The 25596-nt window shown below is 46.7% G+C and overlaps 2 protein-coding genes across 7 annotated transcripts in view; one reads left to right on the top strand and one right to left on the bottom strand.

Moving 5' to 3' along the window:
- COPS7A (COP9 signalosome subunit 7A) overlaps nucleotides 1-21305 on the top strand; it is a 26868-nt gene extending 5563 nt beyond the window's left edge. For 3 of the 5 annotated variants that reach the window (XM_045071826.1, XM_045071825.1, XM_045071824.1), the window contains exons 6-9: nucleotides 364-469; nucleotides 641-792; nucleotides 9405-9486; nucleotides 17022-21305. In XM_045071826.1, coding sequence (XP_044927761.1) covers nucleotides 364-469; nucleotides 641-792; nucleotides 9405-9486; nucleotides 17022-17057 — 376 coding nt within the window. In that variant the 3' untranslated portion in view covers nucleotides 17058-21305. Of the gene's footprint in view, nucleotides 1-363; nucleotides 470-640; nucleotides 793-960; nucleotides 1854-9404; nucleotides 9487-9569; nucleotides 9600-17021 lie in introns of those variants that run through there. The other 2 variants (XM_045071827.1, XM_004766675.3) reach the window with 2 other exon arrangements.
- On the bottom strand, nucleotides 20899-25596 carry MLF2 (myeloid leukemia factor 2). Of its 2 annotated transcripts, XM_004766671.3 has the most exons (9): nucleotides 25385-25594; nucleotides 24747-24824; nucleotides 24366-24492; nucleotides 24074-24109; nucleotides 23394-23447; nucleotides 22869-22997; nucleotides 22541-22700; nucleotides 21710-21922; nucleotides 20899-21456 (listed from the first exon to the last, which is right to left on the bottom strand). In XM_004766671.3, exons 2-8 carry the CDS (start codon nucleotides 24794-24796, stop codon nucleotides 21735-21737), a joined length of 744 nt encoding a protein of 247 aa, XP_004766728.1. In that variant the 5' UTR covers nucleotides 24797-24824; nucleotides 25385-25594; the 3' UTR covers nucleotides 20899-21456; nucleotides 21710-21734. The 2 variants fall into 2 exon arrangements, with proteins under 2 accessions (XP_004766728.1, XP_044927763.1); XM_045071828.1 differs by lacking the exon at nucleotides 23394-23447 and having other exon boundaries at nucleotides 25385-25596.

The following is a 25596-nucleotide window of genomic DNA, read 5'->3' as shown; positions in this document are numbered from 1 at the left end:
TGTAAGCAGCATGTCTTAGGCCCTGGGTCTCTTCCGCTTCCGTGTTTCTCTTTGTCTTCTTGTCTAACTTCAATACACCTTTTTTTTCCTTCTCTCCAGCATCTACCCAGTGTTGTTTTCCGTTCCTCCCCTCACATGTGCATTATTCCAGGCACTTCCCATACCTGTCTTAGGGTGCCCCCCCCCGCACCCCCCAGGTATCTTTGTGGCTCTTGGGACTATTGTTGCACATGGTTTCCAGGTGCCCTGGTGAAGGTCCCTAACTCAGACAAGGTGTTTGCATGCAGGGTGTTCTGAATCTGTCTGTCGTGAGTGTGCGATCCCAGCCTTCTGCTGACGCATCTCCGCTCCTGATCCTCGCAGGTGTGTGGGCTGTGAGGTCGTGCTGTCAGGCATCGAGGAGCAGGTGAGCCGTGCCAACCAGCACAAGGAGCAGCAGCTGGGCCTGAAGCAGCAGATCGAGAGTGAGGTGAGTGGGCGAGGCATCAGGACGGACCCGAGCTTCCAAGCTCACGCAGCTGGGGCCAGTTGTCCCATGTGGAGGGGTCAGGACCGTGGCTGTAGCAAACAGACAAGGTCGACAGGGCCTGTCGGATTCTGGGACTTCCCTTATTGTCCCCCATTTCTTTCATCCGGGTAGGTGGCCAACCTTAAAAAAACCATTAAAGTTACAACAGCAGCAGCTGCCGCAGCTACATCTCAGGACCCTGAGCAGCACCTGACTGAGCTGAGGGAACCCGCCCCTGGCACCAACCAGCGCCAGCCCAGCAAGAAAGCCTCAAAGGGCAAGGGGTGAGCCAATGTGGCAGGAACTGCTTGCTTCCGGGGTGTCCTGCTTTTACATCAGAGACCCGGGTGTCCTCACCCCCTTTAGTCATTTGCATGGGAGTAGACGTGGGGGGAGGCCGCAGGGGTGAGGGGAATTCCCTGCAGCCTCTCTCTCTCTCTTCCCCTTGCCAGACTCCGAGGGAGCGCCAAGATTTGGTCCAAGTCGAACTGAAGGAACTGTCGTTTCTTCTCTGGGGATGCGGGGTCCTAGCTGCCTGCCTGTCCTTTAGGAGTCCTCGGCCTCCCTGTGCTCCTGGCCAGCTGATAATCCTAGGTTCATGACCCTTAACCTCCCTCTTCTCTCCCTGACCCCCAAGCATAGATCACACCTTCTCTAGGGAGGAGGCAAGTACAAGTCGTGTTTTTATTGGTACTTTTGCTTTATGTGACTTTATTATGTGTCCCATTGTCTCCCTCCCCCTCCCTGCCATGCTCTCTCCCTGTTTCTTTAAAATAGGGGTCGGGGGGCAGCATCTATCCCTGTTTGTTATCTGTCATGGAGTAGGTGGGGCTGCTACTTCTCCAGCATAACCCACACGTGTTTCTTCTTGCACCGCCCCATCCTCGCATGCCTAATCCCCGGTTTGTACTCCTTACCGCCCCCCCGCCTGTCTGGGCAGCATCTGAAGAGCCATAGGGCTTCTGCCTTTATTCCCACCCGGGGAATCCTGGGAGCCAGTCTGCCATTCTCGGAGTCACTGGACACTTTCATCCTAGAATCCTGTCACACTATAGTTGTTTCCTTTCCTCTCTTCTCCCCTTGGGTCCTGGGAATGCTGCTGCTTCAATGACCCCAGAGCCAAAGAAGGGCACCCATCTCTTGAAATGTTGAGAGATGGCTCTTTCTTAGCCCTGGCTATCTTGGAAAGCCTGATGGCAATCCTGGAAGATTTATACTTCCTTTTGTGGTTTGGTGGGAAAGGGAAGGGGATATAGATTGTATTTAAAAAAAAAAAAGTATATATATACATATATCTATATATAACATGGAACAGAAATAAATCTATGAGAAATCTATCTACAAACATGCCCGGAAATGGGTATCTTCTGTCTTTGATATGTGCAGATGGGAAGAAGGCTCATTGTCCATCCACTCTAAAGCAAAGTGCTGGAAAGAGAAGAGAACCAGGTACTAGGTGCCGGGTCCTGGCCTAGGAGCCAGGAGACCTAAATCTTGAGTCGTGTGACTTGGGACAGATTGCTCAGTATTCCATCACTCACTCAGAAGCAGCGGATGCTTGCTGGCACCAACACGTGCAAGGCACTAGACGTGCAAAATGGCCATCGCTGGCCCTCCTCTCGGAGCTGGGCTGCAGCCTGTTACCTTCCTTCCTGCAGAATTATAAGGGAGAAGAGTTGATAATAACCTTCAGGTTTTGCATCAGAACCACACAGGACTCAGATCTGCAGGAAGCAGCAGCAGGCTCCCGTCTACCGTCCAAGGCAGAGCTTCCTGTCCTGGGACTATTGGTCTCCTTGGTTTAGTGCACTGCTGTGCACTCTTTTTAGAATTGTGAAGCTCGGGGCGCCTGGGTGGTTCAGTGGGTTAAGCCTCTGCCTTCGGCTCAGGTCATGATCTCAGGGTCCTGGGATCGAGTCCCTCATCGGGCTCTCTGCTCAGCAGGGAGCCTGCTTCCCTCTCTCTCTCTCTCTCTCTCTGCCTGCCTCTCTGCCTACTTGTGATCTCTCTCTGTGTGTCAAATAAATAAATAAAGAGCAAAAATTTGTGAGGGGAAAAAAAAGAATTGTGAAGCTCTAATGTGAGGGACAGTTGGCCGCCCCCCGACCCCCACATGCACATGAAGCAGTTGCCTCCTGAGGGTCCCAATGTTGACTGAGCTGCTCTCCAGAGATTGTGTTTTTCTCTAGGTGGACATCTAGCACAGACCACTCTGTGGGCGCTAAAGGTTTCAGTCACAGATCTAGAAAGTGGGGTGGGATCCTGAGGTTTTGATTAAAAGTGGGCTGGGCGAGTGTCTTGTTTGGAGGGGGCTGTGCAGGCTTGCTGGGCCAACTGGGAGTTGACACTTCTGGCTTCTTGGTTTGGCTTTGCCCTCGACGAACTTGTTGAGCCTGCTTTGTCTTGGTTCTCAGTCTCTACCTCTGCAATAATCCTTCTTCCTCCTATACCTTTTAATGTGTAGAAGTTGCTAATTCCTGGCACTTTGAACCTGTCCCCCCCACTTCCTTCCCCAACTTTTCACTTGAATTTAGTATCTTGTTTTCTTGGAAGCTAGTTCCAGCGAGTGGCTCCGTAACTTCTCTCAGCTCTCTAGTTCCTGCTTTCAGTGGATGGCTCCAGAGTCTAAGTGTGGGCTGAGCTGGGACTGCCTGGCCTAACACCCAAAGCAGGAGGGGGACCGTTCACATGGCCCCAAGGACATGCAAAGTCAGACTGTCTTTGACTTAGAGGGACGGGGTCTTGGCTACCAAGGCATGAAGAAGGGGGAGCAGATTATTTTGGGGCTCAATTTTTTTTGACCATGAAACTTGGTTCAGGATTTAGAGATTCCATGTACAACCAAGCTCAGGGCGCCAGAATATTTCCAACCAAGAATCTTAACCACCATGGGCACACTCTCACACACTGATCCCCTAGGGTACAGCAGTCTTAAGTGGTCTTATGGCTGGATCAATGTGGGAAGAGGAAGAGGAAGAAGACTTTCCTTTATGAGAATTCAGATTTCATGCTCATGAAACTGGTGACACTTAAAAGACTATGCCAAAGTGTTTGAAGCTAAAATCAATGACTGGACTGGTGTAAGTCTTCATGCACAACAAGAGCAAAGACAATGTCTACAGTCAGTATTCATGAAATCCCATTGAAGAGATTTTGGGAATTCTCTGTTTAGATGCGTTTTCCAACAAGAATGAATAGAAGGGAGCTTTGGGCAGTCCAGGCAATGTATTAGTTATCCAATATGGTATAACAAATTACCCTAAAATTTAGTGGCTTAAAAATACACATTTGGGGTGCCTGGGTTGTTCAGGCCTTCCACTCAGGTCATGATCTCAGGGTCCTGAGATCGAGCCCCGCATCGGGTTCTCTGCCCAGCAGGGAGCCTGCTTCCTCCTCAGTCTTTGCCTGACTCTCTGCCTACTTGTAATTTCTGTCAAATAAATAAATAAAGTCTTTAAAAATAATTTATAAAAAAATAACACACATTTACTATCTCATTTTCTGTGGTTCAGGAATGTGGGCACACTGTTTTCTGCCTCAGGGTCTCTCACAAGGCTGCAATCAAAGAGTTAGCTGGAGCCATGTCATCTCAAGGTTCCAAGGGGAAGGATCTTCCATCCACACCCAGTGTGTCAGCAGGATTCACTAACTCATAGGTGGCTGGACTGAGGAACTTGTTTCTGGGCTGGCTGTTGGTCAGAGGCAGCCCAGGTAGCCCTCTCTATCAGAGCGAGAACCAGAGACACCACATCCGGAAAGCAGAATCAGTCTTGTAACCTAATTGTGGAAGAGGTATCTCATCACTCTTAACGAGGCACCAGGTCCAGCGTAGTGACTGCCAGAAGGCAGGGATCATTGGAAGCCATATTGGAAGTTGCCTACTACAGACACTATTTCTGTGGGCCACCAGCATCAGAAACATCAGGGGAGCTTTTGAAAATGTATATTCCTGGATCCTGCTTGCACCCCAGTTCCTACTGAGTTAGAATCTCCAGGATGTGGATCAGAAATATGCTTTCACTGTCCTCATTGACTCAGCTCTGAGCTGAGAAGTCCCATTTATATAAGCAGACTTGCCCAGATTAGTGCCAAATTGGATCAGCTGAGATCAGGCTTCTATTGTAGGGGCCTTGGACAGGTATGGAGACGCAGGGTCACCATCTGGAAGAGAAGGATGTGCAAAGGTGACACTTTGAGTACAGGACAAGAGAGAATTTGTCCTTTGAGGTTCTTAAATATATGGTTAAGTAATTAAAAGTGTGATAAGTGCTGAGAAGTATAGGGTGACATGAAAGCATTTAGCATTAGGATCTACATCTTACTTGGGGTCAGGAATGCCTTCTTTGAGCCTTTTACTTTCCAGTGAAAGTAGAAGCCCGAGTGGCAGTTGGCCTGACTGAGGAAAGGAGGATGAGCATTCTGGGTGGGAAGAACAGTGTTGAGGAACACCTGGCAACGCAATATAACCCCAGTGTGTGTTCTACCTCTTGGCATTGGAGTTCTGGGTGATTTTTGTCTTTGTGCCTGTTTCTGTTTTCCAATCTTTTTATGATTGTTTAAGACTAATATTACGTGCTTCCTGCAGCCAAACATGATGCTAAGTGCTTTGCATATATAAACTCATTTAATCCAAGCAGCAGCCTTGTGAAGTTGATACCACTATTATCCTCCTCTAAAGATGACAGAAGAGGTACAGGGAGGTTATGTAACTTGCTCAGGACCACACAGATGATAAATGGAGTAGGCACAACTGGAGTAGGCACACACCTCCTCCATCACTCCCAGTGCTCCCAGACGGACTGCATGCGACAACTCTCTGAGATAGCAGAGAAGTAGATGGTAGCAGGGAGGAAGAAACCGGAATTTGAAGTTCTGTGAAACCAGTGATGAGTTTGCCAACACCCCCCGCCCCCGCCCACCCCATTACTGCCCAGAGTGGATTCAGAGGTGGCCCAAACCCAGCAATGTACATCAGGTCTGAACTAAAAGAGTTCCTCTTGGAGCCATCTACTTATTGCAGGTCTGAGAAGCCAGAAAGGGACTCCTAAGGGTCAGAGAGTAGGGGAATCTCCAGTTTTTTTTCCTTCTCTCCCACTTCTAGCCCCGGGCAGCACCATGGTAGTGTAGCTATAGCTGCATAATGGGACACAGTGGCTGGGCAGGCACTGAAAGCTGAGGGAGGGGAATTCCTCTAGCACAGGCGCTGTGGTCTCGAGAGCGTTGAGGTAAATCGCTCTGCTTTTTTCTTTCTTTTCTGGATGCTTAGCCCAGACACAAAGTGGAAAATGCACAGCAGAGTAGAGAAACTAAAGCCACTCCCCCCCTTTTTTGGCCAGAGGATCAGGAAAGGAAGACCCGGAGAATCAAAGTATCAGGGAGATTAGAGAGAGGAGAGAAATCGAGAATCCCATAGAGTTGTGTGTAAATTCTTGGGCTCACCTCAAATCTGCACAAGCACGGACCCGACCTTAAACATTTTACCAAAGCTTTACGAATTAAGCTACAGGGTGGATCACTGTCCGGGTCTCACTGACCACTGGGTGGCACACATCCGGGACTGATGTGGATAGCCCCACAAACTGAAAATTAAACTGACCTTGGAACCACAATGCAAAGAAGACAGGTTGCTGCAGGAACAAAACCTCATCAATCACCTGCTAAAACAAACATTCCCGTTAGCATTTTAATAAGATCCAGAGTCTCCACCGATATTCAAAATATCCAGGATACAATCTAAAATTACCCAGCTGATACAAAAAAAACTTTCTAGGGAAAAGACAAGCACCCCCAACATGACAAATGTTGGAATTTAAAGCAAAGACTTCAAAGCAGTTAGTATAAACATACTGGAAGAAGAAAGGGAGAATGCTTTCAAAACAAATGGTAAGGTAGAAAGTATAAGCAAAGAAATAGAAGACCTAAGGAATAGTCAAATGGAAATTTTAGAACTGAAAAGTAGGAGTAAAATAAAATATTCACTGGATAGCAGACTGGAGACGACAGAGGAGTGACTTTGAAGATAGTCAATATTAATTATGCAATCTAAACAAATAAAAAAGACAAAAGAAAACAGGATCTCAGGAACCTGTGGAACAAGACCAAAAGATCTAACATTTGTGTCAACAGAGTCCCAGAAGGTGAGGAGAAAAAGTATGAAATAGAAAAATTACTGGAAGTAATCATGATTAAAATGGTCCCAAGTTTGGCGAAAGACATACACAGATTCAAGAAGCCTGGTGAAGAGAAAACAGAATATACTCAAGTCTGTAACTAGACATCATAATCAAGTTGCTGAAAATAAAGAACATAGAAAAATATCCACAGAACATCTAGAGAAGAACAACCGATTTCACATAAGAGAACAATGACTCAGATTACTGCAGATTCCTCATCAAAACTAGGAAACTGCAGGAACTAGAATCACACTTAAAGTGCTGAGAGAGGGAGACACCTGGGTGGCTCAGTTTTTTAAATGGCTGCCTTTGGCTCAGGTCCTGATCTCAGAGTTCTGGGATCAAGCCCCATATCCGGCTCCTGGCTCAGCAGGGAGTCTGCTTCTTCCTCCCACACTGCCTGCTGCTCTACCTGCTTGTACTCTCCCTCTCTGTTAAATGAATAAATAAAATCTTAAAAAATAATAACAAAGTGTTGGAAGAAAGGTGTCAATTCAAAATTCTGTACCCAATGGGGACGCCTGCATGGTTCAGCCAGTAGAGCATCTGCCTTCAACTTAGGTCATGATCTTGGAGTCCTAGGATCGAGCCCCGCGTCAAGCTCCCTGCCCAGCAGGGAGCTGCCCCTCCCCCTACTTGTGTGAGATCTTCTCTCAAGTAAATAAAATCTTAAAAAAAAAATTCTATGTCCAGTGAAAATGTCACTCAGAAGTTAATGTAAAATAAAGACATTCTTCTGTGAAGGAAAGTATAACAATTTGTCAGTAGCAGGACCACTCTAAATGAAAGGTTACAGGGATGCCTGGGTGGCTCAGTTGGATAAGTGACCAACTCTTTTTTAAAAAAATATTGAATATTTATTTATTATTATTTTTAAAATTTTTTTCTTTGTTTATGAACATATAATGTATTATTAGCCCCAGGGGTACAGGTCTGTGAATCGCTAGGTTTACACACTTCACAGCACTCAGCATAGCACATACCCTCCCCAATGTCCATAACCCTACCACCCTCTCCCCACCCACCTCCTCTGGCCACCCTCAGTTTGTTTTGTGACATTAAGAATCTCTTATGGTTTGTCTCCCTCCCGATCTGATCTTGTTTCATTTATTCTTTTCCTACCCTCCAAACCCCCCACGTTGCATCTCCACTTCTTTATATCAGGGAGATCATATGATAGTTGTCTTTCTCCGATTGACTTATTTCGCTAAGCATAATACCCTCTAGTTCCATCCGCATGGTCGCAAAAGACATGATTTCATTTCTTTTGATGGCTGCATAGTATTCCATTGTATATATACACCTCCTCTTCTTTATCCATTCATCTGTTGATGTACATCTAGGTTCTTTCCATAGTTTGGCTATTGTGGACATTGCTGTTATGAACATTTGGGTATACGTGCCCTTTCGGATCACTATGTTCGTATCTTTAGGGTAAATACCCAGTAGTGCAATTGCTGGGTCGTAAGGTAGCTCTATTTTCAACTTTTTGAGGAACATCCATGCTGTTTTCCAGAGTGGTTGCACCACCTTGCATTCCCACCAAGAGTGTAGGAGGGTTCCCCTTTCTCCGCATCCTCGCCAGCATCTGTCATTTCCTGACTTGTTAATTTTAGCCATTCTGACTGGTGTGAGGTGGTATCTCATTGTGGTTTTGATTTGTATTTCCCTGATGTCGAGTGATGTGGAGCACTTTTTCATGTGTCTGTTAGCCATCTGGATGTCTTCTTTGCAGAAATGTCTGTTCATGTCCTCTGCCCATTTCTTGATTGGATTATTCTCTGGGTGTTGAGTTTGCTAAGCTCTTTATAGATTTTGGATACTAGCCCTTTATCTGATATGTCTTTTGCAAATACCTTCTCCCATTCTATCAGTTGTTTGGTTTTGTTAACTGTTTCCTTTGCTGTGCAAAAGCTTTTGATCGTGATGAAGTCCCAATAGTTCATTTTTGCCTTTGTTTCCCTTGCCTTTGGTGATGTTCCTAGGAAAAAGTTGCTGCGGCTGAGGTCGAATAGGTTGCTGCCTGTGTTCTCCTCAAGGATTTTGATGGGTTCCTTTCTCGCACTGAGGTCCTTTATCCATTTTGAGTCTATTTTCATGCATGGTGTAAGGAAATGGTCCAATTTCATTTTTCTGCATGTGGCTGTCCAATTTTACCAACATCATTTGTTGAAGAGGCTGTCTTTTCTCCATTGGACATTCTTTCCTGCTTTGGCAAAGATTAGTTGACCAGAGTTGAAGGTCTATTTCTGGGCTCTCTATTCTGTCCCATTGATCTATGTGTCTGTTTTTGTGCCAGTACCATACTGTCTTGATGATGACAGCTTTGTAATAGAGCTTAAAGTCCAGAATTGTGATGCCACCAACTTTGGCTTTCTTTTTCAATATTCCTTTGGCTATTTGAGGTCTTTTCTGGTTCCATATAAATTTTAGGATTATTTGTTTCATTTCTTTGAAAATAGTGGATGGGATTTTGATAGGGATTGAATTAAATGTGTAGATTGCTTTAGGTAGCATAGACATTTTCACAATATTTGTAAGTGCCCAACTCTTGATTTTGGCTCAGGTCAAGATCTCAGGGTCAAGCGATGGGCCTGTATGTTGGGCTCCAGGCTCAGCAGGGAGTCTGCTTCAGGATTCTCTGTCCATCTCCCTCTGTCCCTCTCTTTGCTTGCTCGCTCTCTCTCAAATAAATCAATCTTTTTTTTTTTTTTAAATAAAAGAAATGCTAAAGAAAGTTCGTCAGACAGAAGAAAAATGGTGACTGAGGAAACAGGACATCAAGAAGGAAGAGAAACAGATCTGGTAAGTATAGATTGTTCTCTTGTTCTTTAAAATGTCTCTAACAATTGAAAGTAAAAGTGATAAAACTCTGATGGGGTTTTCAGCGTTTGCAGACTTAATACCTATGACAACTACAACACAAAGGAGAGACAATAAAGGGGCCTAAAGTGGTGGTAAAATCTGCATTTAACCTGACATAGTGAAGTACAGATTCTAAGTGGACTATGGTAAGTGTGGATCTTTTTTTTTAAGATTTTATTTATTTATTTGACAGACAGAGATCACAAGTAGGCAGAGAGGCAGGCAGAGAGTGAGAGAGAGGAGGAAGCAGGCTCCCCGCGGAGCAGAGAGCCCAATGTGGGGCTCGATCTCAGGACCCTGGGATCATGACCTGAGCCGAAGGCAGAGGCTTTAACCCACTGAGCCACCCAGGCGCCCTAAGTGTGGATTTTATAATCCCTGGAGGAAGGTTAGTAAGCCACACTCCACAGGCCAGAACCAGCACTACCTGTTTTTGTAAATAAAATTTTATTGGCACATCTAGTATAATACTGTCTAGCTCCATCCTTGTCATTGCAAATGGCCAGATTTAATTCTTTTTTATGGCTGAATAATATTCCATTGTGTATCCGTACCACATCTTCTTATCCATTCATCTATCGATGGACATGTGCACGGATTCCATAGTTCAGCTACTATAAATAATGCTGTTATCAATATATGGGTGCATGTATCCCTTTGAATTAGTGTTTTTGTTTTCTTGGGTAAATACCCAGTAGTGTGATTACTGGGTCATAGGGTAGCTCTATTTTTAACTGTTTGAGGAACCTGCATACTGTTTTCCACAGTGGCGGCACCAGTTTACATCACCAATTGAGTATTGCAACAGACATTGTATGACTTGGAAAGCCTAACATATTATCTGGCCCTTTATAGAAAAAGCTTGCCATTCCTGCCCCAGGGCTATCACTTAAAAAGAAAAAAAAAAAAAAAAAGATGAGATGGGGTGCCTGGGTGGCTCAGGTCATGATCCCAGTACTCTGGGATCCATCCCAACATAGGCTGCATACTTGGTGGGAAGCCTGATTTCTCTCCCAGTCCCACTGCCTCTGTTACTTTTCTTGCTGTGTCTTTCTCTGTCAAATAAATAAATACAATCTTTTTTTAAAAAGTAAAAAAAAAAAAAATTTAGTGAGAAAAAAAAAGGTAGAACACTTTCTATCTAATAATACTCAAATAGGGGCACCTGACTAGCTTCTTGGTTAAGTGTCTGCCTTCAGCTCAGGTCGTGATCTCAGGGTTCTGGGATCAAGCCCTGTGTGGGGAGTCTACTTCTCCCTCTCCCTCGGCCCCTCCTCCCTGCTTGTGCAAGCATGCTTTGTCTCTTAAGTAAACAAACAAACAAATAAATAAAATCCAAATAAGGAACAACGATAAAAAAAAATGGCTTGAAAGTGGAGGTAGCTGAATTATAAATGGGACCAAACAGAATAATAAAATAATAGAAGTAAATTGAACCATATTAACACTTAATATTAAATGTAAGTAGCATAAATACACCAATTAAAAGGCAGACTATCGACATGCACTTTAAAAACCACAAAAGATCCAACTATATGCTGTCTTCAAAAAACCCATTTTAAGTATAAAATAGGTGGATTAAAAGTAAAAGAATAGAAAGACATATACATGAAAACACTAATCAGAAGAAAGCTGTACTGGCTATAGTAAGGCAAATTAACTTCAGAGCAAAGAAAATTACCAGGGGTAAAGAAGAACAGTACATAATAATAAAAAAGTTCGGTTTTTCCCAGAAGACACAATTCTAAATGTCTCTGCATCTAACTACAGAGGTTCAAAATACAAAAAGGAAAAACTCACAGATATTAAAAAGAAAAAAAGGGACAGATCCACAATTGTAGTTGAAAATGTCAAAACTCAGCAGTAACCAATAGAACAATTAAACAAAATTAGATGTATAGAAGTATGTAGAACTGAAAATTGTCATCAACCAATAGGATCTAACTGAAATTCATAGAACACTTCCTCAACACAAAAGAATCACAATTTCTTTTTAAATACGCATGGCAGGGGCGCCTGCATGGCTCAGTGGGTTAAAACCTCTGCCTTCAGCTCAGGTCATGATCTCAGGGTCCTGGGATGGAGTACCACATCGGGCTCTCTGCTCAGCAGGGAGCCTGCTTCCCTTCCTGTCTCTCTGCCTGCCTCTCTGCCTACTTGTGATCTCTGTCAAATAAATAAATAAAATCTTTAAAAAAAAAAATACACATGGCAGGGTGCCTGGGTGGCTTAGCGGGTTGAGTCTCTGCCTTTGGCTTGGGTCATGGTCTCAGGGTCCTGGGATTGAGTCCTGCATCGGGTTCTTTGCTCAGTGGGGAGCCTGCTTCCCCCCACCCCTGCCTGCCTCTCTGCCTACTTGTGATTTCTCTCTGTGTGTGTCAAATGAATAAATAAAATCCTTAAATAAATAAATACACACGACACACTTACCAAGATAGGTCATGTCCTGAGTCATAAAACAAACCTCAACAAATTTAAAAGGATTGAAGTCATACAAAGTATGCTTTCTGGCCATAATGCAATTAGAACCAGAAATCAATAAGAGAAAGATAACAGGGAAATCTCCAAACACATGGAAACTAAACAACATACTTTTAAATAGCCAAATCATCAAAAAGGAAGTGCCAAGAGAAATTAGACAGTATTGCAAACTTAACAAAAAGGAAAATACAGAGGCACCTGGGCAGCTCAGTTGGTTAAGTGTCTGACTTTGGCTCAGGTCATGATCCCGGTGTCCTGATCCAGCCCTGTGTTGAGCACTGCACTCAGTGGGGAGTCTGCTGTCCCTCTCCCTCTGCCCCTCCCCTCTGCTCATGCTCCCTCTGCTTCTCTCTCAAATGAATAAATAAAATATTTTTTAAAAAAAGAAAAGAAAAGAGGGACACCTGGGTGGCTCAGTTGGTTGGGCTTCTGCCTTCAGCTCAGGTCATGATCCAAGGGTCCTGGGATACAAGGCCCACATCGGGCCTCTTGCTCAGTGGGGAGCCTGCTTCTCCCTCTCCCTGCCATTTCCCCTGTTTGTGCTTTCTCTCTCTCTCTCTCTAATAAGTAAATAAAATCATTTTTTAAAAAAAGGAAAAAATAAAATATGTGAGATGCAGATAAAGCAGTGATTTAAGGAAAAATTATAGCATCAAATGCTTATATTAGGAAAGAAGAAAGGTCTCCAGTCAATAATCTATACTTCTACCTTAAGAAGGTACATGAACAGCAAAAATAAACACAAAGCAAGAAGAAGGAAAACATAATAAGAGCAGAACAATGAAACTTAGAGGTGCCTTGCTGGCTCAGTCTGTAGGCCATGGAACTCTTGATCTCAGGGTGATATTGAGCCACATGTTAGGTATAGAAATTACTTAAAATAAAAAATATTTTAGGGGTGCCTGGGTGGCTCAGTGGGTTAAGCCTCTGCCTTCAGCTCAGGTCATGATCTCAGGGTCCTGGGACCGTCCTACATCGGGCTCTCTGCTTACCGGGAAGCCTGCTTCCCCCCTCTCTCTGCCTGCCTCTCTGCCTACTTGTGCTCTCTCTCTGTCAAATAAATAATTAAATCTTTAAAAAATATGCTTTAAAAAAAGAAATTAATGAAATTAAAAACAGAAAAATAGAAAAAAGAATCAATGAAACCAAAAGTTAATTGAAATGATCAATAAAATTGACAAACCTCAGGGTGCCTGGGTGGCTCAGTAGGTTAAGCCTCTGCCTTCAGTGCCAGTCATGATCTCAGGGTCCTAGGATCCGAGCCCCACATTGGGCTCTCTGTTCAGCAGGGAGCCTGCTTTCCCTTCCTCCTCTGCCTGCCTTTCTGCCTACTTGTGATCTCTCTATGTCAAATAAATAAATAAATAGAATCTTAAAAAAACAATTGACAAACCTCTAGCTCTACTGACCAAAAAAAATTTTTTTTAATTAAAAAAAAAGAGAGGAGTACCTAACTGGTTCATTTGGTAGAGTATGAGATCCATCCTTCCTTCCTTCCTTCCTTTCTTTCTTTCTTTTTTTTTTTTTTTTAAAGCATGCAACCCTTGACCTTGGGTTGTGAGTTCAAGTCTAGTTTTGGGTATAGAGATTACTTAAGAATAAAATCTTTAAAAAAATTTTTAAAAAGAGAGACAACACGAAATACCAATATTGGGAATAAAACAAGGAATATCACTATACTCCCCTGCAGACATTAAAAGGTTAGTAAGGAAATACTACAAATAGTCATACACACACAAATTCAACAATTTATTTATTTTTTATTTATTTAAATATTTTATTTATTTATTTGACAGAGAGAGAGAGAGAGAGATCACAAGTACGCAGAGAGGCAGGCAGAGAGAGGGGGGGGAAGCAGCCTCCCCGCAGAGCAGAGAGCCCAATGCGGGACTCCATTCCAGGACCTTGAGATCATGACCTGAGCCAAAGGCAGAGAGAGGCTTAACCCACTGAGCCACCCAGGCGCCCCTCAACAATTTTTTTTTAAAGATTTTATTTATTTATTTGACAGAAAGAGAGCACAAGTAGGCAGAGTGGCAGACAGAGGGAGAGGGAGAAGCAGGCTCTCCACTGAGCAGGGAGCCCAACATGGGACTCAATCCCAGGATCATGAGCTGAGCCTAAGGCAGCCACTTAACCGACTGAGCCACCCAGGCACCCCTAAATTCAATAATTTTAGATGAAATGGACCAACTTCATGAAAGCCACATGCTACCAAAACTCACCCAAGGAAAAAGAAAGATCTAAATATCAAATGCACAACTATAAAGGTTTTAGGAGATAACATAGGAGAAAATCTCAGTTATCCAGTTAGGCAAAGTGTTCTTAGATATGACACCCAAAATATGATATAGGAGAAAATAGCGTTGGACTTCATCTTAATTACAACTTTTGCTTTGAAAAAGATGTCAAGGGAAAAAAAAAAGAGAGAGAGAGAGAGAGAGAGGCGCCTGGGTGGCTCAGTGGGTTAAAGCCTCTGCCTTCGGCTCAGGTCATGATCCCGGGGTCCTGGGATGGAGCCCTGCATTGGGCTCTCTGTTCAGCAGGGAGACTGCTTCCCTTTCTCTCTCTCTGCCTGCCTCTCTGCCTGCTTGTGATCTTTGTCTGTCAAATAAATAAATAAAATCTTTTTTTAAAAAAAGAAAGAAAGAAGGAGAAAAGAAAAAGATGATGTGGAGAGGAGGAAAAGACTACAGAATGGGAAAGAATTGTTTACAAATGCCATTTAACAAAGGACTTCTTACCAGAATATATAAAGAACTCTCAAAACTCAACAGGAAGGAAATAAACAATCCAATTTTAAAAAATGGCAGGAAGACTTAAGCAGACACTTCATCAGAGAGGTTGTAATGATGGCAAATAAGCAATGACGAAACGCTCAACATCATTAGTCACTAGGGAAATACAAATTAAAGCCATGACAAGATACCTATTAGAATAAATAGAAGAACACCTACGCACTTAATGGAATGGGTAAATAAAATAAAAACTGACATACTAACCGCTGGCAAGGATGCAAAGCAACCAGGACTCTCTTACCTTGTCAGTGGGAATGCAAAATGGTGCAGCCACCCCGGAAAAGCTTGGCATTTTCTTTTCTTCTCTTTTTTGTTTTTTTCTTTTCTTTTCCTTTCTTTCTTTCTTTCTTTTCTTTTTAAAAAGATTTTATTTACTTATTTGACAGAGAGGGAGAGATCACAAGTAGGCAGAGAGGCAGGCAGAGAGAGAGAGGGGGAAGCAGGCTCCCTGCTGAGCAGAGAGCCCCATGTGGGGTTCGATCCCAGGACCCTGAGATCATGACCTGAGCCGAAGGCAGAGGCTTTAACCCACTGAGCCACCCAGGCACCCCTTGGCATTTTCTTATAAATACGCACTTACCATATGACCTAGCAATCCCACTCCATTGCATTCCTTAAAAAATTAAGATACATACACTCAAAAACATGTGCACAAGTGTTTATAGCAGCTCTGTTCCTATGCCCCCAAACTGGAAACTAGAGTATCCTCAAACAGGTGAATGGATACAGATTATAAACACACAGAATACTACTCAACAATAAAAAGGAGTAAACTATTTGAGATTCAGCCACAACATGACTGAATCTCAAAGGCATTATGCTGAGTCAAGGAGCTACTCTCATTTATGATTTCATTCTATGACATTCTGGAAATGGCAGAATTATAGCAACAGAGAACATATCGGTGGTTGTCAAGGTTAAGATTTGCGGAAGGGTGTGACTACAGAGAAGCGGCAGGAAGGTGTTCAGGGTGATGAAACTGTTTGGATCCTGACTATGGGGGTGCTTACACAAATCTGCATGTGTTAAAACTCACCCAAAAGTACACACACACACACACACATAGAACAATTTTTTAAGATTTTTTTTTTTATTTGGCAAAGAAAGCAAGAGAGTGAACACAAGCAGGGGGAGTGAGAGAGGGAGAAGCTTGCTTCCCGCTGAGCAGGGAGCCCAATGCGGGGCTTGATTCCAGGACCCTGGGATCATGACCTGAGCCGAACGCAGACACCTAACAACTGAGCCACCCAGGCTCCCCACACACATAGCAATTTTATTAAATGCTTTTAAAAAATGCAAGATTTAAAAAACGACATACTGGGCTACTGGCATTCATCATTTGAAATATGGTGTTGTTACTTGAGTAAATTTTAATGTAAATTAAAAGTTTTTACAAATCACCAAGGAACAGTTTGAAGGAACCCTCCCCCTCATGGTGAAGCATTCTTTATAGCATGTTGGTATAGTTTGTGTCAATCTGGATTTTGAGTCCTGGCTTTTGGAGCGCTGCTAGGTAGCTAGCTGCATGGCGTGCAAGCAAGTCACCTCTGTTTCTTAAGCAGTGACATAGGAGCGGGGGTTTGGAGGATCTCTGTAACTGTTGCTAAGCTGCATTGGAATCCTCTCCAACCTGGACATTCTGCTTTAGTATGTCTGGGGTGAGAAGGTCACCTGTAAGGTCTCTAATTCTAAATGTATTATTTATTTATATCATATACTGGGTTTGTTTAAATTAAGATTTGGGAGCGCGTGGGTGGCTCAGTGGGGTTAAGTCTCTGCCTTTGGCTCGGGTCGTGATCTCAGGGTCCTGGGATAGAGCCCCACATCGGGCTCTCTGCTTAACGGGGAGCCCACTTCCCCCCACTCCCGCCTGCCTCTCTGCCTACTTGTGACCTCTCTGTCAAATAAATAAATAAATAATCTTTTATAATTAATTAATTAAGATTTGAATTGGGAATCAGCCTCTGTCCTTCCCTGCCATGTTCCCAGTATATTGGGAACTCCACCCACCCTCCAACACACACAAATCTGGGATATCTCGACTAAATTCACCCGTAGATTTCTAAGAACCTTTCCATCAAACCATTTCTCACCTCAGTGTGACCTTGACTTTGCCTAAGGTATTTCTGCTCCCCCTTTTAGAGACTCAATGTCACCTCCATGACCCTTTCCCATGCCCCCTCTCCTATGCTCCAGCTTCATGTGTCTCAGACGGCTCAGACACTGGGTTGACCTCTTGGCTGGAGAACACTGACCTCTTGGAGAGAATTGTCCAGAACCTGCAAGATCCCCAGGTGGCAGGTGACAGCACATGAAGAGGATGGGATGGATGCTGAGGTTAAGGGCTGTGGGGAGCGGGGGCGGGGGTGGGTAGCATCTTATTCCTATGCAAAAGATAAGGATCTCAGAGAAGAAAAGAATCATAAAAGGCAGAGAAAGGGCAAGGAACTCTGAGTACTAACTTATTTCATCTCAATCCCAGGGATAGTCCAGAGTGGGGATGGTGGGGAAGCAGGGGGAGGAGTAGTACTGAGCCCAGAGGGAGAAGTATTACATGCCTGTCCTGGTCTCCCTAGAGTTACCATTTCAGGGTGGACATTGAGGATGGGAAGGCCCAGAGCGTCAGCCCTCTCTGCCTACCTTCCATAGCAGCTCTGCTGGCCTTTGGCATCCCGGGCCTCTCAAGTGCACTCCTCTCCCGCCATGCCAGCTGTGGTCCTACAGTCTCTCCCCAGGGACAGAGGCTAGTTGGGACACTGCTTAGGAGAACCAGGTACCCAACTTCCCTCCCTGTGCCCCCAGTTCTTCACCTCCCCAGCTTCTAGCAGCCTCACCTAGATCCCACCTCTCCTATCTGAAGACCCCAGTGACGTCTAAGAGGGAGAGAAGTAAAGGCTACTTTTTTCTTAGCCCTATCCCAACTGGAATGGCCTGGGAGAAGGAGAGCTTGGCCCTTGCGGCTCTCTCAGCCCTTGAGAGGACTCAGGCCCAGGTTGGGGAGCATCAGGGCGGGGCAGGTGCATGGAGTATTTAAGTGGAATTGGACTACGTGGGCTGGAAGACTGAAATACTGCGTTTTTCTTGTGGATCAGCTCCTGGTTCTCTGGGTAACTGGTTTGTGACTTGGGCTTTGGATTGCAGGACAGAGGAAGGGGGCATGAGGTAGAGGGGGAGGAGGACCCAAGGTTCTTTGTTAGTCAAGGACAGAAAACAACCCAAACTGCAAGCAGGGCTGGGTCAGAGTCGCCAAACCTTTGTTTCTACTTGTTAGTCTGTAAAGTTGAGGCACGATGGGACCCGTGGGTGGCTCAGTCATTAAGCATCTGCCTTCTGCTCAGGTCTTGATCCCGGGGTTCTGGGATGGAGTCCTCATCAGGCTCCCTGCTCTCTCTGCTTGCCGCTCCCCCTTCCTGTGCTCTCTCTTTCTGTCAAATGAATAAATAAAACCTTGAAAGAAAGAAAAAAAAGGATCAAGACAGAATAATCTGGGAGAAATCAGTCATTTATATCCCATATACTGTGTCAAATGCTTTCTCTGTACTAATTCACAGATTTCTCACTCTTCTGCAGTATGGACCCATGTCCCCAGCGCCATCAGCACCTAGAAAGGCCCATTTTACAAAGTGGGAAACTGATGTTGAGAGATTAAGAATCTCTCCCGTCAGAGCTAAGTGGTAGAGCCAGGTCTTGCTCATGCCAGGGGGTATTCATCATTTCACTCCTCTAGATAATTCATTCCCCCAAGCCATACAGGAAAATAATGAGTCTGACCATATCCCCTGGATGAACGGATGGCTGTTGTGAATGAGGCCAGGGCCCAGTTGGAGAGCTGACCAGAAATAAAATGTCAGCTTCCTTCCCGAGAGTTCCTTCCCTCTCTGTCCCCTGGGCCTCACCCCACAATGGCAGACAGGTCAGGAAGTGCCAGGGGGCTGGTTCTTGAGCCCCTCACTTGGTGGCTGCTGCTAACTGATTCCCCACAACCTATCCCTCCCTACTCACTAGTCACAGGCCCTAGGAATGAGTGCTGGGCTGAAGGGTGGTCCTCACCCAAGAGCAGGGAGTAGAGGTGAAAACGAGTTCATGTGTCTAAAAGCCAGGACCTACTCGGCAGAGCTTGGGAAACACTTGGGTTGACTCACCTAGATTGAGATCAGGGCAACCCTTGCCCTGCTTCAGCCCCCACTGAGAACCATGCCCGTGAGTGTGGGCACTGTGACTGAAATCCAGGTTGGCAGGCCGGGCATGAACTATAGCCTGAGGTTTTCTAGGTAGTAGGGAACTTCCGAGCGGAGGCCCAGGGAAGTGGAGGACCTGCCCAAGACCACTCGGCTGGGTTGGCGGTGCAGGTAAGGACCCAGTCTCTTGGCATCCTTTACAGGGCTCACACTCTTTCAATGGTGGGCCCCTCAGGAGACTGAGGAGAGTGTTCCCACTCCCAGAAGTAAATCTGTCTATTCAGACAGAGCCCAGGGGACCCCCTCAGACTGAGGGCTGTGCTCATTGAGTCCCAGCCAACATCTATAATTCAGCAACCCAGGTGAAGATGAATTCTCTCTACAGGCACCCACCCCCCGACACACACACACTTTTCCAAAGTTCACACCACACCACTTCACTTTTAAAAAAGACCAGCATTAATACTAGTTTTGGCTAACACAAAGAAATATGGATTTTTGCTTTTATGAGACAAAGTGGAAACAGCTCTCAGCGTTTCTTCTGCAGCAATTTAGGTCCCACTGAGCTCCTGCCCCCGGAGTTCTGCTCAGCTCCCCGCCTGTGGCCTAGCTTTGAACTGCCTGGGAGCTCTATTTTGTGCGTCCCTTAGCGAGATGGTTTCAGCAAAATTCAAGAGGTTGTTATTTCGGGTCTGGCAATGCTCGAGCTTTTCCATGTCAGGTAATGGTAATCTGTTCGCTTTGTTCCATTTCACCTTACGAAAGGTTTCACAGGAACATTCTGCTTTTGGATAGTGGGGGGTGGGGTACCTGTACCTGTTTGACTTCTGAGATTGCTGGGTTCTCTTAGCTGTAGGATTGGTTCCCTTAACCCTGCTCATGCCTCTTCACCAGCCCCATTTAATGAGATTTTGGTACCTGCCCTGAGATACCAAGTCAGTGCTTGGTTGTCACACTCAGCTTCATCCCTCTGTAGTCAGCAACCAGACAGGTCTCTGGAGTCTGTTTCTTCACAGAGGACATGGAAAGATCCTCCCTTCCTTGAGAAGAGCCAGAGTCTTGAGTTGTGTGTTGAGTGTGTGTGTGTTTGTTTTCTATGTAAGCTCTTCAGCCAGCGTGGGGCCTGAACTCATGACCCAGAGATTGAGAGTTGCGTGCTCTACTAAGCCAGCCAGGCACCCCTATTGTCCCCCCCCCCTTTTTTTTCCCACTTTACCATAGACTGAAAAGAACTGAAGATTTTTATAAAAAAGAAACCATCATCAGCCCTTTATGAGCATTGACCATCCTTAAGTAAGTTCCCAAGAACAGAATGACCCATTTGGCCACGCCAGGTCAAGCGAGAGTGAACATCTTGAGAAATTTGAGCACCTCATGCCCTTTCAGCACCGCTCAGGTTCCAGATTAGTTTTCTTCTCTGGTCTCCCTCCCTGGGCTCAAATTCTCAACAACTGAGAGTGGGAGAACATTGCTGACTCCTAGATGCCTCCCCACTGAAGGCCTGTGCCTTCCTGCTCCTTACCACAAGCGTTCCCACCCACGGCCCAGGGGCCAAACTCGGCCCGAAGAGTCAAGAGGCAGCAAAACCCTCAGGCACCTAAGAGACTGGCCCTATGCTCCCCTGGACATGTGAAGAGACAGCAAAAGCAAGGGAGACAGCCAGCAAGGCCACTGCTAGTGTCTTCACCCACCCGCCCTAGGCCAGCTGACTTCCACAGCTGGTTCCTATCTGCCAGGCTCTGCCAGGGCCACGGTCATTACCACTGAGGTACTGGGCTTGAACTCAAGAAGGCCACATGTGGAGACAGAGGGAAGGCAAGAGGGAACTGGGAGACAGGAGGGTTGAAACTGAACCGGGACAAGATCAAAAAGTACAGCCAGAATTCTACTTGGTCTTTTTTTTTTTTTTTTCCATTCTCCTTTATTCCATAAACACCTAGTTCCAAGTTGCACAAATCAAAAAATAAAGGTAGAGAAAGGTGTAGGGAAGATTTCTGTGATGTGCTGGGGGAGAAAAGGGGAAGGGTTGGGAGCCAGTCCTCTCCCTCCACACACAGCCCCAAATGCAGGTTATGGCCCCTGCAGGGGGGATCTGAGGAGGAGGTGGCAAAAGACCCAAGGTAGCTGAGGGATGGAGGAAGCCCCTAAACCCAGAGCTCACCCCAAAAGCCCCTTCAATGCATGACAAGGGTAGAATGGGGAAGGTGAAGAGATTCAAAGATGGAGCAGCAAAATGAAAAATCAAGTTAGCAGATAGAGGAGAAGTGGAGTCATCATGGTAGGGGATTAAAGAAGGAAAAAGTAGGTAAAGGGGGGCAGTGAAAGGTTCTCCCTGAGACCTCCAGGGAGAGGTGGGGGCCAGCTTGCCTGTTAATTTAATATTAAATTGGGAGTGGGAGTTGGAGAGGAAAATGTTATTCCAGGGGAGGATTTCTCAGCCTCTCAGCCTGTACCTGGAAGGGGAAGAGAAAAGAGCACAGGTCAAAAGACAGACAAATATAAAAGTGGGGAGTTGCGTTTAATCCCCTCTTCCAGGGACAGCATTCTTTTCTTTCCAAACCAAAGAAAACTTATACCACCAAAAGGCAGCATCTGCTGGGCACATGGACTACTGCCTCCTCGTGGCAGAGGCCTGGGCACAGGTCTACTCCTCAACCCCCCCCTCCGTGCTCCACACCTCACCTACTCCTCCCCCTCAGGACTTACAAGAGAGGCTGAGGGCATAGGGCCTTCACCAGTCATAGCGGCGGGACTGTCGGGAGGGGGAGTCATCAGGTCCCTGTATAGCCAGGCGGGGAGGCCCCTCAGCCCTTCGTCCCCCACCCCCTGAAGCCTCATGCCGCCGGAATTCCAGGGGGCGCTGCTGCCGGAACCGGGACGTCTCCCTCCGCCATTCATCATCAAATGCTGCGGCCTCACCTGAAGAGCACAGAGACCAGAGGTGACCACTTAAGTATATAGGCTGGCTTCTGGAAGCAGATGCAAGAGTGAGCCACAGCCTTCTAAGATGAAGAAACAGGGCAAAGCCTGGAAAGTATTATGGATGGGGATGTGTTGAGGAAGAGCAGCAATTTCTTTTCTTAGTATCTGGTTCCACTAGCTAACAGCCAACAGTGATTGCAATATGTAAGCCACCAGAAGTGTGACTACTGAAGAAAAAAATTAGGAAAGGCACAGTTATTAAGCTAAGGAGCATCATCCCAAGCACACAGTAAGTATTTAATAAATATCTGTTGACTTGAAAAAAAAAGGTGGTGGGGGGGGAAGAGCCTGACAGATGGCCCCTCCTACTGAGGACAATGCCAGCACCTGACTTAGCCCCCGAAGCTGACAAGGCTCAAGTGAGGTAAGACCAGGGGCCCACCCCTAACTTTGCCAAGAAAGATCTACAGAAGTAGAGAGAGAACGTTTCTATCTTCTAGCTCCTAGGAACCAGAACAGGGGCTACTGGGCCAGGAGTCAGAAGGGTGATGGAACAAAAAAAAAAAAAAAAAAAAAAAAAAAAAGAAGGGTGATGGAGCGGGGAGGAAGGCTCACTCTCATCCAGGTTGATATAATCCTGCCGCTCCTCCTGGTCTCCCGTGCGGTGGTTTCGGGAGCGCTGGAGGATGTGAGCCCGGTCTCGGATGTGGTGCCCAATGGACATCTGCTCTAGCCCACTGTCTGAGTCCCGTACAGTCCTCCGAGTCTCCCGGATCTGGGATGAGGCAGAACACGGCACACTGAGCCACCCCTTCCAAAGCCCTGGCTACACCAAGCCAGGACAGACAAACCACCCACAACCCAATCCTGAAAAAGGAAGCCAGGCTTTCTGTGTGTTATTCCATTCTGCCCGCTCTGGGAAAGGAGAGGCCCTCCAACTCACCCCGCCTGGAGCCGAGCGCATCTCTGATGTCTCCTGGTAGACTTTCGGGGCCCCATCCCCCGTATTGGAGTAGGAGATGACAGTGGAGGATGAAAAGGTCTGGCAATTGCCTCCAGCTGTCATGTGTTCCTGAGGAGGAAAAGGTACTACAGGACTGAATGGCCCCTCTGAGGAAGGGATCCCACACTTCAGCTGCCTGTTCTTGTCCCCCACTTTCTCATGATACTTGGGAACAGAGAAAACCTCAGGGCTCATCAGCACCTCCCAAATTCTTCGGAGTCCAACAATAAACAAGAGGGACCTGAAGACATGGAGCCCTAATTGCACACTTAAAAGACTGCTGTTGCTGCTTCCTACTCAGGCGTGAGGGCAGGTAAGGGAATCCAGTGGCCTCCGGGTTCAGTGTCTTCAGCCTGCTTGGGCCTGTCACCATACTTTTCCCTGCCCCTGCCTCCGAAGACTTACGGGTGCTGCCAGTCATTACTGAGAACAAGACTGCAAAAACGTATGGGGCCAGAGCCTCACCATGTTCCCAATCATGTCGTTCATCATCCCAAACATGTCCATGAAGCCACCCGACTGCAGCAAAGAGATGGAAAACAGAGTCAAGAAAGCATAGTCAGTGCTCAGATGGTCTCTTTAGGTACCAGCTAGACAGACACACAGCTACACTTTCCCTGTCTCTTCTTCCTCCACACGGAGCAACTGCTCTGTCTCTTCATTAGCATGACCAGAATATAGAACGTTCTCTTTGTGTTTCCCTTCCTGTATTACTGCTGGCTTCCTCTTCAGTCTCTATGGCTGCACTGATCCAATTTTCTTTCTCCCGACTGTCCTACTTCCTCCTATCTTTAGGAAGCACACCCAAGTAAATGGACTCCAACCTATAAAAGGATTGGCCATAAAACTAAAGACAACAACAACAAAAGCCATCTTTGTTGGCCCTTCAACTGCATCTCCATCCTCAGAAAGACAAACTTTGCAAGGCAATTACATTCTCCTAACAGGGATGGCTCCTAGAATGCAGGTATCAATAAGTTAGAATCTCTAACCCACAGGACTCCCAGCACACAACAGGCCCAGAGCTTTGCAAACACTCTAAAAAGATTCTAGGGTTACTATTCCAGGGAGCCACATTTGGAAATAACATCTAAGTGTATACAGCATGTCTGAGAACGGAAGGAAACGAGGACATCAGGACTCACCATTCCCAGCATCCCAAAGGGGGAGACAGCCCCAGTCTACAAGAAAAGATAAAGAACAAATTAGAGACCACGTCCTCCTCTCTCCCTACAATCCCAAACGGAGCCCATGGCCTCAGCTTTTTTTCCATCCTCCTCTCAAAATGGGTTCACAGCCCTTCTGCCAGACCCCCTCCTCCACTCCTAAAAAAGATCACTGCACTTGCTAAGTTGGCTGAAGTGCAAGAAAAATCAAGGACCTTATTAATCACCCCCAGCATTTCCTTGGGTCTCAGGCAAGTCACAGCACCATTACCTGCATCCTACGGCTGGCAGGTCTGGTTCCAGGCATGTTGCCATCTGTGATGCTGAGGAAGGGGCTATATCCAAAGCCACCTGACAACATTCGGTTCATATGCTGACGGTGAATAGCAAAGGGGTCCCTGTGGAGTGAGTATACCGTGTGGATGGTGGAGGGGCCAAGCAGTCAAAACCTTCCTCCCCCACAAAATGGAAAAGTCCTAAGGAAACAGTGGCACAGATGCCTATTTCCTCTCTGAGTCTGTGCTGGAGCCGAGTATCCAGCTGGTTCCAGCCAATGCTAGCCATGGGAACCCAGATGTCTGTCTGAACTACTTAGAGCCCTGAAGTGGAGTAGGATGAGTGCTCTAGAACAGGAGGGGGAGGGAATACTCACATCAGGAACATGGGATCCTCGGGCTCCACGTCCCTCATGAAGCGGAACATCCTGACTTTAGCTCCAGGGGGCTCCACACTGTAAAGATGCAGAGGCTCAGCTACGGACGGAGCCGGGCTTTTGCATAGCCGGCTCCGTGTAGAGACTCTCAGAATACTGTCCCTTCCAAATGCTGTAAGCGAGCCGCGCAAACTCCAGTGAGACCCTCTCCAGGTGGTGTTCGACACCACCCTCAAGGGAGAGAAGAGCTCTTCAAACCTCTCAAGGAGGGCCGTGGAAAATTTTTCCAAGCCTCGCAGTTTTCTCTCTCCCCTCGCTCACAGCCATCCTCTCCCCAAAGCCCTGGCCAGAAGCATGCCCCCCCCCCACCTCCCCCAACGCCACGGTTCCGGATGCGAATCCCAAGGGCTGGCCCTCGCCCCCTTCTTCCCCGGCCACCCGCCTGGCCTCCCCCGGGGCTGGCCTCACTATCCCCATCGCCCCAGTCCGCCGATCCCCCGGCCCCCGCCTCCCCGCGGGGCGAGCAGAAGCGACGGGCCTGGCCTTCTCCCCTCCCCGCATCGCAGGTTCCTAGACCCCGCAGTCCCGCGGGCCCGCTCCCGCCCCGGCCCCGGCCGCCCGCTCTGCTCGAGCCTCACCGGTCCCCGATTCGGGCTCAGCGGCCCATCCGGCCGGTCTAGCCTCTCGGTGCGCTGCAGGATCGGGGGTTGCGGCCCGAGACGCGGGATTGGTCCGGGCTTGCTCTTCTCGGCCTCCCGCGCCGCCTCCTCCCACGGCTGCCACCTCCGTACCCCCCCCTCGGCCCACGGAGCCCGAACCGCGGCCAGGCCCGGACGGAAGTGACGTCACG

The sequence above is a fragment of the Mustela putorius genome, unplaced genomic scaffold (genome assembly GCF_011764305.1).
Source record: "Mustela putorius furo isolate JIRA1106 unplaced genomic scaffold, ASM1176430v1.1 tig00003988_pilon_pilon_pilon, whole genome shotgun sequence".
NCBI lineage: Eukaryota > Metazoa > Chordata > Mammalia > Carnivora > Mustelidae > Mustela > Mustela putorius.
Note: the sequence above shows the minus strand (reverse complement) of the source record. Positions and strands in the feature narration are given on the sequence as shown.